Consider the following 21625-nt stretch of genomic DNA (forward strand, 5'->3'; position numbering starts at 1 on the left):
ACTCATGGGGCCTGATTTATCCAAAACTGGGGAAGATAGGCTATCATGGGTGAACCTGAGTGAACCAGTAAACCTGCAATGGATCTAGTCCAAGACTTATAACATTTGTCAAATTATAGCAAGTACTTTTAGGAAATCCATTCTAGGTTTGCTGGATCACCCAGACCACTGCATATAAGTGACAAAAATTAAGCTAAATGTGTGTCCCAAGTGTCCCATTGATTAATTGCAACTCTGCTAATCTCAGCTTCAATTTATTGTTCTAATGAAGGCCAATCTCTATTACTATTTGCACACAAACAGGGGTATACCTTTGTGGTAAGCAGCCTGTTAAAAATCACAGTACAATTATTTTTTTTTAATTCTTATTTTTAATTTACAAAATACAAGCAAAATAAACATGAATGCTATAGGCACAAAATGAAAACCAGCAAAGAGGGACGAGGTGCCCACTAGAATTTTATAAAAGTCAAAAGTGTTAAGAAGACCTGTACAAATGGCACTGTACAATTTACATATACATTTATATACAAAAAATCTCTTCTTATCCAGAGTCACAATGAATTCACTTACTAATTTGTCAGTAGCAGATTCTTTTAACATAAAAAAAAATCTAAAAGGGAAAAGGGCAGAATCTTCTTGTGGTTTCCATATCAGGCAATGGAATAAAAATGTTATGTATAAAGTCCACTTAAAAGTGCAAACGTTGAGAGGTCCATCAGCTGCATCTTTGAGTGATCCGGATGCAATGAGTCCCTTTCCTGTTGTTCAGTCGTCATAATACGTGTACAGGCTTCTACACTAGGCGACCTACTGCAACAAATGGATACACATTGATGTTAGGTTACCAATTTAGGGCAGCCTCATATCAAAAATAACCAATATCATTATTTGCACCAAAAACAAAATATTTTGCAGTTACAGCAGTGCTTCAGGAGAACATCAAAGCATTGTATTTGTTTGTCATGACTACTCACTGAAAGGATTCAATCCGGGTCTCCTTCCAGGGGGGAAACTGCCAGCATTAGTACCTACAAAACAAAAGTGTAAAATACATAAAATAATCTGTGCATAGACAACATATAACACAACAAGAATTCACATAGTTATCTTGAGAAGGTTCACTACCAGCAAATCCAACATGTGGATTGGTCTTGACCCCTCAAACCAAAGTCATACAAACTAGGTCTCTAAGAAAAAGAAGGAACATGCTAAAAGAAGAAAGTAAAAAGTCCAGATTCATTTTAATTTAGACTCTTATGACATATAAGTTCAAACGTTTCAGGGGTTCAATGGATACCCCTTTATTAGGACTATAACAAATATAGTATTGACAAATATAAAGTAGTATAAATACTGAAAAGTAAAAATGTAGGGATATGCAATACAATTAGGAAGTCAGTTGACGATTGTCTATGATTCTTTTTCTGCACCAGAGTTCCGAATTTTGTATATTCCAGGCCCTGCTTGTTTAGAAACCTAACATTCAGCCACCCCCACTGGCAGAGCTTCCTGGGGAGAAATGTGACTCCCCCCTCACTCTACACCTTTTCTCTGCTCTAAGAAAAATTGTCAGTTCTATAGTGTCTTTAGCTAACCCTAAATGCACTAGAATCCTTTATCATGTATTAAATGTTTATCGGTGAGATAGATACAACAACTAAAAATTAACACAACTATATTAAAATTGGTCCCAAGCCAATATTGTTTCCCTTAAAATTTCTGCACAGCTCCAATCGGGGGGTTCTGAACACATATCTCTAAGGAAGCATGTCTTGAGAGAACACATTCAATAGAGCACCATTGCTAACATTTTATTTAGAATGCTTTGCTTTGAGTAACTGACCCAGGACAAGCATGCAGCCAACAATCTCCAAATATGATTACTCATACTCTGAGAGAATATCGAAGCCACTGGATCAAAACCGACTAAGAAACTCATATTTTTTAGAAACATGGATCAATAACTGATGTTTCCTTTCATAGGAATGTTTGCTTTATTTTTTTTTTTTGTTAAAACTTCTATTGGGAATTAAAAGGCTTTTAGCTAGATTCAGCAAATCAGTTCCGTTTTAACACCTTATATAGTGATACCTAAAAAGCAAATACATTTTACTTTATTTTTGGACCACGTAAGTCACATTGCATTTACTAAACTTAACACTAGATGGCAACATAACACCAACTAAAAAGTCTGTTTGCATGCAACCAAACCACAAACCCAAAATTACAGAAAATGCATCAGAAAATGGTTTAGTAATTGATCTAATCTAGTTTTAGCATTATGGCTGTTACGCAGCAAGTAATAATTATACGCCTTTTCATCTATATATGTACATGTGGTGGTAATGCTGATTTTTGGACGGCTGTGATAACATGAGAGTTATTATGATGACATAATATAAATCTCACCAGACTCCACTTAACATTTTCTGCTATTATCTGTTAGAGATAGATTAGCTCTGTTTTCTATTACTGATACAATTATAATGATTACATTCCAAGATCCAGTACTGTTAACCCCTACAGCAGACAGTCGCACTGGTTAGGGCAGTGTAAAAATGATAAAATATGAACAAGCAACATGAGTTTCTTGTTTCCACATTCTATGGTCTGTCCACATAATGAGAGGAATTTGCAGCAAAAATTTCTTTGTTCTTCCAAGGCAAAACAAAGTAAAATAAGCTTGTACAAATATAACCTATTACACAATGCATAAGGAGTGCTTTAAAGGTTAAGTTCTGACATCTGAAAAGATATCCCACATATAACTCTATAACTAACATATATCTCCTGGGGAATCTGCCCCACCTGAATTGGTATTAGAAAAAGGAATGGTAGGGCCGGTATTCCAACCTACAGCTCCCCAGTATCCACAGTATATTTGCTTGATTCTATGAAATAAATGTGTAAGTATTTGGAAAAATAAAATAAGGAGGGCAGCTTATAAAAAACATATTGTCCATAAAAAGTTTTTGGAGTTCATACAATCTCAAAAATAGCATTTTTTTTGTAAGACTCTACCACTATTTTTTTTGTAAGACTTTTGTAAGGACCACAGGGCAGCAACTCAAGATTGCTAACCATTCATCTATTAGTCTTGGCTATAAGGTAAGATCTTGAAACACTGGAAATTAGATATTTGTGATGGAATGATCAGGAGATGTAAAAGTGTAGAATGTATTGGAGCAATGCTTCTCAACCAGGGTTCTTCTAGAAATGCTTGATCAATATTCAATTAATGCCTCTCCGTTTAAGTGACACCAATCATCTTTTTGGCTATCTGTAAGGATTACATTCTTCCTATTGGCCAGCAATGTAAGAATCATTCTTCACATTGACCTCTATGGTAATGTACTGGGAGCTGGAGATAATAATTATAGAAGGGGTTCCCCAAAGACCTGAACATTTTTTTAAGGGTTCCTCCTTCATAAAAAGGGTGAGAAAGGCTGTATTATTGGAGTGTGCAAAAATGCTACAATCAGTCCCTACTACCTAAAAAAACACTTTACCTTTCTGCTGTGGATTGCAAAATTATTCCCTGAATTTATTTTTCTAAGCAGTACCAATAGAAGGCAGATTATTTGGGGTAGAAATGGGGGACTATATGAATTCATCTTCCTTGTATGACTGGCTGTAAATCACTAATGATATCACAATATGCTGCAAGCATGCCTCATGCTAGACTGCCTCTTACAAAAAATGTACAAGCTATTCAGACAAGTACTTTCTCTACGTCTGCTGCTAGCAGTTTACAGGAATGTTGAACTAGATCGATCACTTTGGATATATTTTCCTTTGCAGACAAAGTTTACTTCACCCTACATGATGCATACCACAGACAGCACTACGCTGTATTCTCCATGACGATGACAACACAACCTTATTTATTAACTGCAAATTGGATATTATGCTACAAAATACATACAATGCCACCATATAAATTTTCCAGTTTTAGAGACATATGCTATTATGCACAAAGAGACCTGAAAAGAAGTAAAGAGATTATTGGAAATCCTACAACTATTCACATGAAAACAAGATAAGATATCTCTCTCCACAAAATTACCATAAGCATAGATGATGCAACTAACTGAATGAATGAAACCAAGACTGAAGTACCTCCAATACCTATTGTAACGAACTAACATCCTTCACAGAATGTTGCTGTATGTAGGGATTCCTATCTGATCACCTTTACTGTGAATTAGCCACAAATAGCAGCAAAATAGTGATAAAGTTAGACAAACCTTTCATAACTTATTATGCTGCATAGTTTGATAATGTGAATGATCACGGGTTGCTCTGAGTATGTATTTGTGTATAAGTTGTGCATTGCTCTAAAATCAATACTAGACTAAAGCACTGCATGCAATGTAGACATTCCAACACAAAGCTCATGCACAACACACAAAAAGTGAGTTTTACATTAGGAATTGCCTTACCTACTTTAGACAGCATGTGATTGGTTCAACTTATAGCACTATTACACATAATATTTTGGTTCATATTTTTACACTAAAGAAAGTGTAATTGGAGCGATGGCCATGCAGACTGAGCTGTGATTACTTTCCAATGTTTGGAAACTGACTACTAAATAAATGCGAAAGCCTGCTGCAGTTTAGAGTTGAGCCAGCACACTCTTAAAAACATATATGTATTTACATTTTTGTTTTGATAATTAAAAATGTTAACACCACCCACAATTCATATTACTTTCTGGTGCATCTGTCCTTGGGTTCAGTCACCCACTATTGTACCTCTATTTAAGACTCTTGCAAATTCCCTTTGGCAGTTAAATGGCAGCCCAAAACATTTTACATGTTACTGACAGCTAGCATCACGATGAGTAGGTGGCTGTGTGCTATGCATGGTACTTGACCAAGGGCCTGTTGGATTGAAGTAATATGATCTTAAACATAACTGAGACTTTGATGTTGTAGGTGATAACATTTTTGTTGCAAAGCCAGGTTTATATGTAAAAAATAATTTATTTTCTTACCTGGGTCTTTACGAACACCTAGACATCCTTTTAACTCTGTGAGTGAGATGGATTTGTCTTTATTTAGGTCACAGTAGTCAGTAAATTTCCTGGCACATTTCTTGGGTTTGGCTTTCTTCTTTACATATCTCTTAAAAGGTTTCATCTCCTTCTTATTGATGTCTTCACTGCCATTGCTGTCTAGCTGATTGAAGTACCAGAGAACCACACGCTCTTCTAGAGTATGGTTGGGATCTGGTTCAGGGAATCTGAAGAAAGATATTCCTAGAATTACTTCATGTGTATGATTTGTGCCGTATTTACCAATGTACCAACATTTTACTTTTAAAAAAACCCAACCACACAAATTGGGGACCGTAGAAAAACCTATACACACTTGAGTGTAGATTATATACACTATAAAGGTGGAAAGGAAATTCTTCTTTATTATTATGAGAAGTGGTGTAAAGCTGTGTACAAACCTCTGGCTTACATACTTTATTAATGATCTAATGTTGGATAACTGGTTATGGGTAAAACCTGTAAGGCTGATTACTTTTCAGGGAAGGTCCATTCCTTTTTGTCTCTGCCATCTGTTCTGAATCCATGTGTTGGTAGCTTTAAGCTCTACAAGGAACCTGCACTTTATTAGTAATGTTTGTACAGTCATAGACTTTTGTGGACAGGTCCACTTTAGGTTTCATTTACAGGAAAATGTTGAATAGAGCTATGTTACAGGTAGCTACAATAGTTTGTTTAGACACAAACAGTGCTTAGTTCTTTAATGTTTCAGCACGGAAATACAGGTTTTCTTAGCAAGATACAGTCTGTGTGGTTACAGCCTAAGGGGATAGCTATAGACACACTTACACTGTCCTGCCTCTTGGTTTCCCTTAAAAGTCATAAAAGCCATAAAAGTAAAATTCTTGGCAGTCCTACATGTTAAGTCTCTTCATAAATGTAACCACAAAGCACCGCTTTAAAGAATTTCCTAGAGCCCCATACCACACAGACTGAGTGACTCAGATAACAGAAGCTTGTTTTAATAGGATGCTATGGTGAGGTGTTCATAAAGGTGACTGCTCACTTTGGTGAGCACTCAAAGTGGTATATTAGCACATGTAAGTGTTTTGTATTGTTGTCCTTATGCAAGGTCCATGCCCAACCTATATATGATAACTGACCTGCCGCCTGTTGCTGGGGCAGCAGAGTTGATGGCTTGAACCATATCTGTAGTAAGAGCATCCAGCAAACTTGTGATAAACTCCAACTTCTTCCCATCCGGACACCCTATGAAATTAAAAACATTCATAATGGTAAGTGCCAACAACGTTGTTATTTTGTTCATGAGAAAATATTAGTTTTGACAGCTAAACCTATTTACAAAGCTGGTTTTTTTCTGTATAGCTATACTTTTTTCTTAAACAGGCTCCTTAATCTAAGGTAGCTATACCTACCCTAGTCTCTATCAGATGACTCATATTATAGAAGCTTGATTTTTTGAAAGACAGGATAAAGGATACACAAAAGCAATCACAAGTGATTATTTACCCTTCATTTGATTTCCGTTAAATTTGATGTTAGAAATAACTAAAATTGTCAGGAGATTGTAGCCTGCATGAAGTTCAGCTCAGTATACCATTTTTAGCCCTTTGGGGTTTAAGTTGACTCATTTAGGCGTTTTAAAACATGTGCCTCTGCCCATCTGAACCTCCATGTGTTTGATAGTTGGGGAGACACTGATTGTATACTAAAAAAACATAGCTGGATCATTTATGTAGGGTTGTTGCACTCTGATTTTCACAATCCATGTGCAATGGCAACTGACCCAAACACTTCAGAGGAAAACAGGACATGAATGTGTGCCCATATCCATAAACACTGGGATTTTTACCACATAAGTAAGAACCGACTTTATCTACTACACAATTGGGGATTATAGCCTATTGGATTATTTTTTAATTTCAGTATGAATGTTTAATAAACTTTATTTAATCATGTTAGTATGTGGCTAGTACAGCACACACAATTTTCTTGTATGATTAACCATAGAAATATCACAAACAATATTTTTTTCTAGGAAAGGTGGCATCACAACCAGATGCCTGAATGATATTGCTGTAACCATGACATAACTTGTATATGGTATTCCTAACAAGTTTACCTTGGCTTTGTAACCTTCTACTGTTTATCATATATGTATAAAAGATTAATAATAAAAATATGAATATGTGTGAAAACAAGATGTTTTAGGCCACACCTAATGAAGCCTCTGGATGGGGACCAGTTACAAACTTTTTTTTTTGCTATATGCCTTACTATATCCTATACTAAACTATTTTCATGCCTTAATATATCCTATACTAAACTATTTTCATACATGTAAATTAAGACAATACATGTGTATGTTATATGTGTTAAGGGTTTTCTGGCTCATCGGATAATCCTGCATATATTATTCTCTTTTTGCATCTATCAGTTTCTAGACTATTGGAAGTTAAAGCCAACTCATTTGGCTTTCATTATGTTTTTGTAGCTGGTCGCAGTGAACAAGGTAATTTTGCATTCATCCTTGAGCCCCTCTTAGTTTTATTCTCCTTGCAACATCAACAGTGTTCTAATCCATGTAGGAAGGTCAGATTCTCATACAATGAGCTGAGATTGAGAACAGAGCAAAGAGAAACACAGATGCTTTTCATTTCAGCTGTCTGTGTAACTTATGGACCAAGCACTGCTTTTGTTAGAAGAATTTCTTAGCTTGTGCTACTTTACATCAGCCTGCTGGCGACATAAGCAACCCTTCTTAACCCCTACAGTGCTGCACTAGAAGAGTAATTTGTCAAATGGAAAAGAACTGAGCTCATAAATCATTTGCAGTTAGATTATGTGCATTTTCTCCAAATGTGATATATTTAGGACATAATTTACACATGATAATTAAAACTATTGAGACTAACAATATTTCACAGTGTCTTTAGTAATGTAACTCTTAGCAAGCCATTTACTGACCAGATCATACCAGTGTCTCTAGATTACACTGCTATTTCCTGCTGATTGCTACAAATTACTAAGCATTAGAAATTTAACCACTACTGACCTTAGGTTGCATATGACTTGATGTAAGGCAAGTCTTTCAGTATGCCGTTGGCCAGATCGGGTAACAATATTATGTAACGACACTCTTTAGTAGTCCCACATGACTATTTTTCAGAGGATAAAACAATTATTCGCAGACAGGCAACTGTTTGTATATTAATCTTACTTTTGCCCCCAAAAAATTGTTCACTTGAGGTCATCATTTTTTTGTTTACGACAGTGCAGACATTGTAAGATGTATGTCTTATTTTTCCTAAAGTCTAAAACATCCTAACTCCAACCCATGAACAAATACTAAACCAGTTGGATCTATGCTGAGAGCACAGGTTTGCAAGTGTGCATGCCTCTGGAGGCCAGACCAACTGCACCTACCCTTGAAGACCAGTCCACAAGAACAGTTAGACCACCAAACTTAAGGAAACATAGCATAAACTGATGTTCTGTCCTTCTACAAGTTGGGAATCATGTATTTAGAACAAAAACTGTGGCAACACAAACACATTACAATGTAGGAGGATTAAATTGCATAATGTTACAGTGTAAATAATATTATTGTCTAAACAGGTGTAATTTTTTAACTCTGCTGAGAAGTTAGAATTTTAGGAATTCACTAACAACTTTTACCAAAGGCATGGCAGTTACTAAGGCAGGAACCACTGCTAGCCACTTGGCTTCCCAAACTGCTACACCGCAGGCAGCAGTAAGAAGTAAACTGCATACGGCTGCCCCCATTAATTCTGTATTGGGCTGATGCAGGCTAGATATTACATGTAAGTAGCAGTTCAGTGGCGTGAGGAAAAGAGAGTGCGGCCTACATGATATTCCACTGTGACATACAGTCATGAATATTGTTACATTTTGTTTGCATATTTGAACAAGTAAATGTTAGATCATTATTCAAAGATCAGTGCCTACAGATAAAAAACCCCAAAAAATGCAGATTTCTTGTGTACAAAAAAAAAGTACAACATTGTAATAGTTTACATTTACCATCTCTTCCATCACTAAAATCCATAAAAGAAAAATCAGGTGTTCCAGAATAGTTGCCAATATTAAAAACCTCCTTAGAGAGTCTGCTGGTAGAAACTGTCTTATTTCTTATTTGAACCCCCAGTTTTTGTTAGTCTGTTGTTCTCTTTGCTATTGATGTGTGTGATGTCATAATGCACAGATCAAAAGAGCTTTCTCAGAACCACGTAAGGAAAGTGGTGGATGCTTATGAGTTTTAAAAAGAATGAAAAATTAATCGAAATAAATCTCACAATTGTAATGAAAATAATCTACAATTAGATTTGAGTAAACGACCCAGCAAACTTAGCCCAACAGCTGACCTTTTTTAACCTGCAAAAGAGGTGTGCCAGGAAAAGGCCTTTGTTGTCCATAAAAAACATAAAAGCGAGACTGCAGTTTGCTATTGAATATATAGGCAAATACTAGGCTTCAGAAACAATGTCTTGTGGACTGATGATTTAAAGGCATAATTGCACTACAATAGCACTAAAAAATATTTTTTTGTCAAGTAACAAAGCAATGAGTTGCATTAAATGGCAAGGAGCTGTTGCAGGTCCCCAGTATGACCCTGTAGCCACTGTTCCAAAACCATTTGTCTTCTGACTTTCTCTTCTGTGTAGGTATAGCTCATGTACAATTCTCTGTAACACATTAGCTTGGCCCGAGGTCATTACACTGCTTACTATGTTATTATGCTCCTATATATGCAGAGCAGGGACTATCAATTCAAAGAATAGTGTAGCTCAGGGGTCAGCAAACTCCGACCTTTAGGCAAGATACAGCTCAGCCGTTAGTTGCCAGCTACAGAGCCGCGGGTTGCTGGCCAGATCTGTCAGGGGGCGTTAGGAACTATCGGAGCCACAGGGGCTCCGCTTCCGCCTCCTTGCTGTTGCTCCCCTATTTACCACGGCCGGCGTTGATATTCCGTCGGCATGGTAAATAGGGAAGGCTCCCTACAGGGAAATCCCTCTCCTCTGATATGCATACGGAGGAGAGAGATTTCACTTCAGGGGGTGTTTCCTGTTAGTGGGCGGATTCATTAGGGCGGGACTCATAGTCCGGCCTAAAGTACTCCCGGCCACCCCTGAAATGGCCTAGTGGCCATAAAAGTTTGCCTACCCCTGGTGTAGCTTCTTGTGTCTTGCAATCACATTTGATCTATAGCTGCATTTAGCAAAACAAGTAACAAGTGGCTGATAAAAGAGAAGAAGAAAGGAAAATATTAGGACTTACACAACCACTATTGGCAACCAGTAAAAGCAGTTTTTACAGATTCTTCTCCTTCTTGTGAAGGAATAATTATACAACTTCCTTTGGATGGTATCACTACCTTCATCTTCTACCATTTATGCTGAGGCAGTACATAGAATAAGCTCTGCATGATGTTATGTGGGTAATATAAATATAAATACAGCAAAACCTAAAACAGATTAGTAAGTATGATTGTATGTACTATTTTTAACTTTCAAAGTGTTTGCATTAAAAAAGGCATACTTTAATTCAGCTTTAAAGCACATTGATCTTCTAAATTTATAATAACCACTGATCTCATTGCTAAAATAAATCTTGTTTTTACAAAGGGAAACAGAATGACATGCACGTGTGGCTTGGTTTATTTGTCTCTAACCCCTAAATCATATTGATAGAAACAGGCAAATGTTTAAAATGCCAGATGATCCATGTTTATCTCTAGAATGCACACAAAATAGGCACAAGTGCAAAATCAGTAAAAGGCACACTGTGCACATTTGGTGGGACTGATTATACAAAATGGCACAAAATATTCAAAAGAAAATATTATTGCTCTTGGATGCCTGTATAACATTGCAGATTTATACTCAAATGCACACAGCCCTGGCTTATACTTTCTAACACAACCTTTCACTGAAAAGGTGTTTTAAGCAATACAAATGACCCAACCAGTGATTTTATCCCCGAGCAGATCTTTCATAAGCATTATTCAGCATGGACACGCTCTTATTTCAAACAAGGCTTTCCAGCAACATTTTCTCCTGTGTGGAGTTTACAGAATGACTCGTGGAGTCCAGGTGTTTGAGGTTAAAACTGGCAGACTTGCCAAGGCAAACTAAAAAAATGTATAAGGTTCAGAAAGGCTGTGAAATCAATTCTATATGTTACTGCCAGTAACTATGCAGATAATGTAACAGCTCAATTTATCCTTTTGATATAAATGTTACTGCTTATATTTATTTTATTTGTACTACTATATGGGGATAAAGCCAAATCTAGGTATAATTTTTGCTGAAATCTTGGCCAGTGTGCACAGTAGAGAAATACTATAAATTACATCTGTGTCCCCACCAGTTTTATTCTAACCTCCTGCATAGATCTAGAAGAAAATACAGTTTTGTTATAAATGCCTGAGAGCTTCATAACACGTTTATATGAACAGTAATATTAAAAGCAGCCAAGGAACTGTTAAAAACTGCAGGTTCAACCTCATAAGACGCTTGTGAAAATCACCAGCTCTGTATGTTTCAGGAGTTTATATTAGCTTATAGTAAACCTGTTTCTGGGTCACACAAAGCAAATTGACCCTACAGCTGTACACAAGGCACCCTTCAATGACAAATAGTACCTTTCGCACCCCTGGCCACAACCCTGACTTACTGTACGGGTAGATTAAGGTGGCAGGTGGATCATTATGGGATCATAGAGTGCCTGGTGTGGAGTTTAAAACACTTTATGTGAGGCCACAACAGGTTTAGTAAGTATTTTGTGTCCACAAGGTATTATTACCTATTAAACAGGATAAAATGAGTAGGTATTAATGCTGAAGTTCTGCTTGCTAGTAACCTATCCTTTTCTAATTTCCAAATATTTTTCTCTTTTCCATATCCACAGTGGATAATGGAGAAGAAACCGTACATTATTGAGGTCATCCATGTGCTTTCCCTACTTGCAAGCTAGATCAAAATGTTAGACTGACCGCATGATGCAAAGCAATGAAGCTTTGATTGGTTAAGAATGCTGCCCTTATCCCACTATGAACATATGGGGTATTTAGAAAATGGCAGATTAAGTTTTTGTACTTTGAAATGCTTTTATACATTAGCAGATGAAATTTTTTTTCCATATTTGTTTGGAGTTCTACTTTAAGGAGACACTGTCACCCTGCCTATTTGAGGGAAAATGGCAGCGTGTTTGCCAGGAAGTTACCCTTTTTCTATCACCCATCTTTGTCATAGTTGAGGCAGTATCCGGTACTTCTAGCCATGAAGAGAACGTACAATGTGACAGTGCTGAGGTCTAGCCACCAATCCCAGAAAGAATGGTATCCATGCATCTACTTGTGTCTGACACTGGAGTTTTTAAAGTCAACTGTCAGAAGAAAGTGTAGCCATGAGAGATGGCAAAGTGGGAAAAAGGGATGGGCTACGCTACAGGGGACAGTGATTGCTTGCATTAAAACATTTATTGTTTATCAAGAACATGCAGATAATTTTAATTATAAAGCCTTCTCAGGTTCACTTTAAGCCTTGAATGTAAAAAAAAAATAGACAAATACAATTAAAGACAACAATTCTTTAAAAAGGAAAATACAGAAGGTTAGAAAGCATTATAAAGCAATCATTTTTTTGCTAAAGAAGATTTTTTTTTGGTTACGGCAAAATAAATACCACCAAAATGTATTTCTTTCCTTAGCAAATATCTTTCCAATTTTCCAAATGCCAAGGTCAAGCAAATCAAAAGCATATGTGTATTGTTACAAAGAATTATTATTTTCCATATTACAAATAACCACACTGAAAAAATCGTTCATTGGATTTATATTTTTGACCTGCATTAGGATGTGGTTAGATACATCTAGAGTGGTAAAAGAACCACAAAAGTCCATACAAACTTTGAACATGATGAGTCTTTTGCAATAATGCTGGGCTTTAAAAATTAAAGCATATGATTTTATAATATGTTTGTCAGGAATTATTGGCTTTGAAATGTCAATAACTTTATAAAGCTCATACAGGTTTTCTTCACATTTATACACTTTTTGGTATTTCAATATATATATATATATATATATATATATATATATAGCTATTTCCTTTTAAAATCAAGGAGTATGTTTTTTTCCACATTTTAGAACAAATTGTATTATTCATTTTAGGCCAGTGTCGATGGGCTTTATTAGAAAAATGTGGGGTGCTTTTGACATCAGATTGGGAAGCTTCTGTGCATTGGACCTTCAGATGATCACTTTCTGATCTATGTTTGACCTGTTTTAGGAAGTTTTTGCAACCCCATAGTATTAAGAGAGAAACCTATTAACACTGGCTTGTAAAGTGAACATGTTCACAGACTACGGGCATTACTTTATTACTTTACTTTATTACTTTATAAGTAAATGTGCCCTAAAACACTAACATGTGTCACTGTCTGTATTCGTCTGTCATTTGCAACCCCTATTTAATGTACTGAGCTACATACTATGTTGGCGCTATATATATCCTGTTTAATATTAATATTATTAGTGTTACTATTATAAATAATAATAATATTCTCTGGCTGAAGGTACTATAAAGTAATACATTCCCATTAAATTATCCTCAAAGATCACAAATCAAAGGAGAAGGAAAGAAGGGTTTGTTTGTGGCAAATCACAATATATATTGTGCTTTGAACAAATAAAAGAAAATGTGACTTTTTAGACAATAATAAAGTACAATCATAAAATTTGGTTGTTATTGGTCTTTACCATTATTATCATGGGATATGAGACCGTTTGGTCTGCTGCACGCTCTGGACAGTTTATCTTAACCATTCCCTTGCCGTTTTTCATGTTTGAACCGGAAGCCATTTGGAACACTAGTAACCCTTAAATGAGTACCCTCTTTCCAAGGAAGAACCACCACGATAACACATTATATAAACAGTCTCTGCACATGCCCTGAAGAAGCCAGTCGGCGAAACGCATCAGGATAATGGGCGTTCTCTTTTAAATCACTCAGGGAATATCTGTGTCTAGCTATATGGTCTCATATCCCACGATGATAATGGGAAAGACCCATAACAACTGAATTTTATGATTGTACTTTTATATTGTCTAAAAAGTCACATTTTCTATTATTTATTTTAAGCACAATATATATTTTGATTTGGTGCAAAAAACCTGCTGCAAAACCTGCTTTCCTTCTCCTTTCTTTAAATTTATAGTATCGTAAGGGGGGAGGCTGCATATGCAGTATTTTAGGAGGTGGGAGAAGTATTCCTCCCTATCCTCAAAGATCACAATAAAGTTTCTAAAATCAGTTTCAGTGGCTTCTAACATTTAGAAACACCAGATATGTTTTTACAGTAGTGGGCCTGTAATAGAAGATAGTAAATCCCAATGTTAATAATAATAGGTTACGAAAAGGATTTTGAGGTCCCATGACTAGGTGCCTGGATTCCAGTCTTACCTTATTTATATGGAAATAATTACTTTAGTAATTCAGTCAGTCAGATGTCATCTAAAACAAGAATAATGACTAAAAATTATTTTTACCTGGCAACTCTCTGTCTTTAAATGGATCCTCTGTGTCAGTATTTTTCCACTTTGCATCGCTTTCACACACTGGAGTTTCATATCTGCATTACATGAAATTATAACAAAATATCAGGTGTTGTGGCCTGTCCGTCTTTTGCTACAGAAGCTGAAAGATAACTTACCGTGTAGATGTTCCCGGTAAGGGACGTCCTGTATCTACTAGAACACACCAGCAATAGCCGGTGGATTGGTGACACTGCACTGGCTTGTATAGACCTCCAGGAGCACACTCTGGGATTACAATTCCCTCTCGTGGATTTTCTCTTGCCTCTTCCAGGGCACTTTGCCTTTCCTGGTCACAGGAATTCACTTTCTCTGTTAAAAAAAACACACACATGTCCATAATTAATATATAGGCATTGTTATAGGATAAGTAAATATATTGCATAAAATTGATTTTTTAAAATTCTCTAAGATAAATGTGTACATGTAATAGAGTAGGAGCATATGCTCCCATTTACACTTACAAAAGCTTGCACAGCATTCCCACAAATAAATACTGACATGTATCCTAAATTTGATAAAACACAAAACTAACTGCATACAATATTAATGGTTTCTGGTTCTGTGTAAAGGCTCTTATTTATATATTAGTGAATACAATTGGTAGCTGTTTTATTTTAAACGTGATGGTCCTCTAGGGAAACTGAGGTAAGAAACAAGATGTGTTGACCTAAAGAGAAAAAATACTTTTTACAAAGTCCAGCCCTGTTGGAGATTCCTTCATGAAGAATATAGAACTCCCTTCATCCACCCTGACACTGGAATCTCTTATTCCTCCTGCAACAGAAGACTGGTATTGTGGCTATTTGTTCAAATATAATGAAGCTCTATGACTTTTACCATCTCTGCATAACTAAAAGGGGAGTCTTGGAAGGATGACCCCCCTCTGGGTTCCTAATAGATGGATTGCAAACATGAATCAACTATAGTCTGAAGGGGTTTTGGATGTGTTCTATTGACTTACACTTTGTCTTTATGGATAATGCTTGAAAGCTCAGCGAGACAGGTCTCTGGGGGGTTAATAGGCTCACAATCAACACTAGCTTAGATATGCTTGCATGCCAATAAAAAGACCTGGATATATAACTTCTAGAAGTCAGTTTATATTCTGTGCAGCGGTAATTGGGAGGTAGGTAATGTTCATACAACGGACCAGCTCGATACAAAAAATACTTCTCTAACTAACCAGGTATTTGTAGCACAACCCCTACTAATGTATGTCTCTGTGTATTAGGGGTACAGGGAACCTTTCACCAGTCAACTACTTTCCTAACGAGTGCTCAGTTAATGGCAAGCTTCAAGGCACTTGAAATCCGTTAAAGCCATTTTTATGTCAGCCTGGACAATGCTTTTATTACTTAATACAAGTCAAACACTTGTAAATGCAAGGCAAAGAATTGCAAATGTACACACTAGTTCTCAGTGACTTAGCTATGCTTATAATGAGCTAGAGGAATACACCTGCATTTTTTGAAACCGAGCAAGATCCTACCCTGTTACCTGAGACAGTTAACTTCATAAAAGCTACTCAACTGACTAGGTGTTATCACGCTGAATGAGCCAGGTATAGCATGCACAAAAACCAGCAGGGTATGTCCAGACTACTAGTACTATACCTAATGTGATCACACAACATTTAACTCAACATCACGTCTTTGACTTTCCTTTTTGGTATACAAGCAGCTTCACAGCTCAGAAAGGTTTTGGCTGCATGACAGAGTAGTATAGCCCCAAAAAGCCTTGTCTTGGCCCTATCCAGTAAACTGACTGCCAATCCAAGTCTTGGCGTCATTATTGTAACTGGAGAAAGCTTCTGCAGCTCAGACAGAATGAATTAGTTATGAGACCAGGGGAACATATTCACAGTGACATGTCCCCTCGTATCCATAAAAGGAGAATGCAGGTGAGTTATGAGAGGACAAGGTTGCTTGGATGGAGTCCAGTTGGAGTTTAAGCCAACTTACACACATTACTCAAACAGTATGGCAGTACAGCATACTTGTCTTCTATATAATCAGTATATTTAGCTATAACAGCGCAGGCCTATTCATACTAAAACACAACCCTCACTATGCATAGAACACTACTAAACTGCTCAGAAAGCAGGGGCTGTAAAAACATTTTTTGTGTTTTTCCCTTTATCTTATGTAAATATGAACATCGCTGTAAAAAGTTCTTGTAAAAGGGCTTTGCTTCATCCCTATAAATATGGTAACTGTTCTTATTGCAAAGCTTAGTGTTCTGTTTTTTTTACCTAAATTGTAAATGTTAGAACATTATTGCCTGCATTTTCAAAATCATGTACAGCAGAGAATCTCTATATCTGTTGTGTTTTCCAAGCACAAGAATACTGGGATAATATGTTTGTTATATAAAATCTGTGATCCATAATTGTATATTTCTCTGACTGCAAAGTTCAAAATGGTTGTAATGTTTAGGAGAAGAGTCCACAAAAAATGGAAATCCACTATTTGACTTGAACTTCAGTAGTAACCTAGAGAAGTCTCTTCCTCCTATAGCTTCCGAGGACAAGATATTTAAAGGGAACTTATGGATAAAAGTGACAATACCTACAGGAAATCCTTTTAGGGCCTGTCAGCACTGTTGATTTGTATGTTTTGCAAACACAGGATTAAGGGAAAAATATGTAAGCTGCATTTGCTGGTCAGTGGCTTCAAAGCATTAAGTCACCAGGAAAGAAGCAGTATGCACATCAGGAATTTGTACTTTCCTGGCTGCATACCTGTTTTTACAAAAGTCAGAGACAGCCAGGACAACCTGCAGTCAACAATGCCAGCCTACATATCTCTCCCAGCAATGTTTCTTTTTTTGATGCAATCCCAATGAACTTCCACCAATCTATATGTACTATTGAATACTTGCCAGCCTTTCTGGTGAATGCCACTATATTACTAGGGTAATATAGTGTAAACCTAGAATATAACCTATTAGTTGTTAAAACACAAATATGGCAGCCATTTTCCAGATTCCATTTATCAAGGAGGGCACGTGGTCAACCAATCAACAGGATAGGATTGCCTTACATCAGTTCTGTCCAACACCTATACTCGAGGGCCAAGATCAGCACTGAATTTGGCAGGTTGTCACGCAAATGAGTGTTTATGTAAATATTTGGCTTGTTTGTTTCCCTGGTAGCCAGGAGTTGGACAGCCCTGCCTTATTATATGAAGCATAAGCTGGCTACTGCTGTCTATAAAGTATAATATCTGCCATATTCACCTTTATAGTACCAAGTGGCAGTATGCTTAGGGAAAATGGCAGCTTCACATACAGTACAAATTTGAATACACTAGAAAATAGCTGGTAAACATCGAATCTAAACTAGAAGGAGTGGTAGCTTTTAAAAGTATAGAATGTTAAGGATATATGACTATATCTGTCTGTTATAGACAATCTATTATTAAATTGACTTCTTTTTTGCCCAAATGAGAACAAGGGCTAGTCATAGAGAACAGTGGTGCAGCTGCTGTAGTAATGATAGGGACTACAATGTTAGCTTATGGTGCTCTATGGGTGAACCAAATAATAACGTAGTAAATGAAGCTAAACCTGGGAAAGACCAAGCAATGAAAATTATTTGAGATGGATAACCTATTCTATTTTTTTGTTGATATATAAAGATCATCAAACGGTCAACTTATTTTTTGAAGCAAAATGGTTCTCACTAGCTCTCGCAGGGTTGATTTATGAACTCCGGAATAGAAAAGTTATCAATATCATTTTACTTTTTATGCTATGGAATAATTATACAAAAACTCTGATTGGCTGGGTTTTTGTGTTCTTCGGTTTTTAGGAATCATTTTCTTTCTTTCTATTTGAAGGACCAGGGTCTTGATTTGAACATATCTACTGGAAATTAGTGTCAAATCTTTCTAAAGTTTACAATCTGAAAGAACAATAAAGTTCAATTACCCAAAGTAAACGTCTGACCATGTTATCTGTTTGTCAACTCATATATTCTGTCAACTTATAATAAATCACCATTTTTAGATACTGATGCTAGTTTCCTAATAATTTTCTAATAATATCTGTGTAATATAAGCAAGCATTAACATATTTTATGAGTTTCTAAATAACTAATGGCACACTTACGAACACAAAAAACAAAAGGTATAAAAAGTTCTGAAAGAACTAATTCTGACTAAGAGACTGTGAAATTAGAACGTGTTGCTGTTTCCTAAACAAAAAGGCATGTTCAGGCTATATAACTGTGAATCTTTTTAAAAGTAACAACATATTTGTGCAAAGAGCTTCAATCCCTTTCTGGAAGTTCGTGAGGAATACAATTTGCAATGGTTAGGTTAGGTAGAAACTGTTGGATCTAGCTTTCTTTATCTGCTTCCAGCATGTTATGAATGGGAGCTCAAGAAGATAGTATGTTAAGCTGAGTTTATCCATGAAAATTTGTACCATTGAAGCTGTGGACAGTGTGCGTTTTCATCATGACATATGCAGAAAAGAGCCCTATGGAAATGCAGCGAGGAAGTTTTCGGAAAGAACAAACCATAGTGTGGTGAAATAATCCTTTATACACGTCTTATTCCAGAGAAGTGTAAAGACTGCACTTTTTTATAAAATGTTGGGGCTCTGTTGAGAAATTAGCCTTAAAGTTTATTTATCATTAAAGTTTGGCCAGTGTGACTTTTGACACATGTGCTGAGCATCAAAAAATTTTTATGAGGTAAAATCGGGAAGGCTGTCATATGAGGAGTGTGCTCTTCTTTGTAGCCACTCCCCAGAGCCCAATGATTACATAAAAATAAGAAGAAAAATCCCTATCCCAAATTGTTTTTTTCAGTTTAGGGTAAGGTGAGGAAAGGTTAAAACCAGATCCAGTGTTCAAATGTTGTTAGTATTCCTACTGGTCACTGTCCCTTTGATGGAAAAATACGGCTTTGGTATTCTGCTCTCTTTGGACCTGTTCCTAAAATGGCTATGTACTGCGTTTTAAAAAAACAAACAAACGTTGCTATGCGTGTTGTGTTTGACAGTTCATTCATATAAATAGGCAGTCCAGAATACCACAATGCATGGAAATGAACCTTATTTTTTTCATTTTAAAGCAAAGGATGCAGCATCAGAGAGTAATGAAGTGTGCCGGTAAGGTGTGTTTGGCGTTAGCATTAATAATGAACGACAAACACGTTATGTGTTTCACGTTGCATTATTGAGAACAGGTGGCAAATAGTGGGAATGAGGACTTTAGTACACTTATATTGTCTTCTTTTTGTTTCTTTGGAAAACAAAGTATGGTACAAGTACACCAATAAACAAAAAAAGACTATTCTTAATCCAATTACATTATATTCAGAACTTATATAATATGCCTATAGAATTGACTGGAGCTCCTTTTTTAATATAGGAAACACTGGTATGTGTTTGATTTTACAACTGTTGTGTGAATTAGCTAATGACCAATTAGTGTTCTGCATGTCTATTTTTGTCTTTATGAGTGTAGTAGAGACAATATACTATAAGCTTCTCTGGGGGTAGGGACTGGTGTAAATGGTTCTGTGCATTCTGGTATGCGATTTGGGGTACATTGGTGTAACATAAATTAGTAAAAATAAACAAACAAGTGTTTAATTTCAGCTGATGATCCAATGGCAGAAAGTTCTACTAGCACTGACCCCCCTCCTTACCACACACACACAGAACTCTTATTTTTTAATGATAGAAGTAAAAAATGTTAGAAGATAATAACTCATTCAACAGGTCCTCTTTTCTTCCCATGCAGTGAGCAGATGAAGTTAGCAATGTTAACATTACAGCACGCACTGTGAAAAGAAATCTTCTGAGCAAACACATGTAATAGATTAGGTCATTCCTTGCTGTATGAACAGTTTATATGAGCACTCAGTCTTTACCTGGCAACCGGCCGCAAGACAGTCAAGAGACAGACTGACAGGCTGAAAGTTGTAAATAAATAGGCTTTTTTCCCCCTCTCTTCACTGCAAGTTGGGTGTTTACAAGTGACCCTCACAGATGTGACCTATGCCACTGCTAAGGTATCACATACTGCAATATATTATTACAGCCTTGCAAAAACTTTCCATAGCAATCATAAATAGCAGTTGAGAGCGTTATTAAAATGTGGTGTTTTAGTGTCTGGAAGCTGAAGAACATAACCCTTGTAGAAATGAAGGGAAGCTTCTGAGACTCAATATTTAAAAGGTTTAAGTTAAAATCTTGGATGGCCTATAAACACAAGTGTATGAGTTATAGTATCAAATGTTCTCGAGAGCCTTTAAACAAATGCCTTGCAACTCTGGTTTTACAGATGTGTATATAAATATATAACATACTGTGTGCCTAATCCTCTATAGAGCCATGAAGTACATTCAGCACAGATAAACTCTGTTAGCACTGTATTACTCAGACCTTTCTGTTAAGACAAATGCATTTTTTGTAATGGTAAAAGTCAGGGGTTACTACATCATGAGAAATGACTTAATGCTAACAGCAATCTGTAGATGTGCTTACAACTTCAATTTATATATGAAATCAGATTATAGTCAGGTGGATTTGATTAAACATGACTATCACAATTATTGCCCAATGGCAGAATCATGGTGGTCAGCTACATATGGGCCCCTTATGGCTTAATGAAACAATGACCCTCTACAGCCTCCTCCATGGGCCCCTTGTTATGGGTGAGGGTTATGTGGAGTCTTACCATGCATAATAAAGTTTGGCTGTCCAAGAAAGATTAATTTGCCCAATAAAGCAATTAGTAAAAAGACGTGCCTTTAGCAAATGTATCCCAAAAGGACAAATATTCCTACACAAGGACCCTGATTTATGAAAGCTCTCCAAGGCTGGAGAAAATACACTTACATCAGTGAAGCTGGGTTATCCAGCAAACCTGGAATGGATCTGGTCCAGGATTCAAAACATTTGCTAGCAAATAGCAAATGATTTTTAAAAATCCATTCCATGTTTTCTGGATCACCCAGTTTACTTCT

General features: G+C 36.4%; 1 protein-coding gene across 10 annotated transcripts in view; it reads right to left on the bottom strand.

Annotated features, from left to right (window-relative positions):
* Nucleotides 1-348: 348 nt before the first annotated feature.
* The window catches only part of SMOC1 (SPARC related modular calcium binding 1), a 117986-nt gene continuing 96709 nt past the window's right edge, over nucleotides 349-21625 (bottom strand). For 9 of the 10 annotated variants that reach the window (XM_072428907.1, XM_072428905.1, XM_072428903.1 and 6 more), the window contains 6 exons: nucleotides 14759-14951; nucleotides 14595-14677; nucleotides 6166-6271; nucleotides 5003-5250; nucleotides 978-1031; nucleotides 349-813 (listed from right to left, as the gene is read on the bottom strand). In XM_072428907.1, the coding sequence (XP_072285008.1) occupies nucleotides 797-813; nucleotides 978-1031; nucleotides 5003-5250; nucleotides 6166-6271; nucleotides 14595-14677; nucleotides 14759-14951 (701 nt within the window). In that variant the 3' untranslated portion in view covers nucleotides 349-796. The remainder of the gene's footprint in view (nucleotides 814-977; nucleotides 1032-5002; nucleotides 5251-6165; nucleotides 6272-14594; nucleotides 14678-14758; nucleotides 14952-21625) is intronic. The other variant, XM_072428902.1, reaches the window with a different exon arrangement.

The sequence above is a fragment of the Pyxicephalus adspersus genome, chromosome 12 (genome assembly GCF_032062135.1).
Source record: "Pyxicephalus adspersus chromosome 12, UCB_Pads_2.0, whole genome shotgun sequence".
NCBI lineage: Eukaryota > Metazoa > Chordata > Amphibia > Anura > Pyxicephalidae > Pyxicephalus > Pyxicephalus adspersus.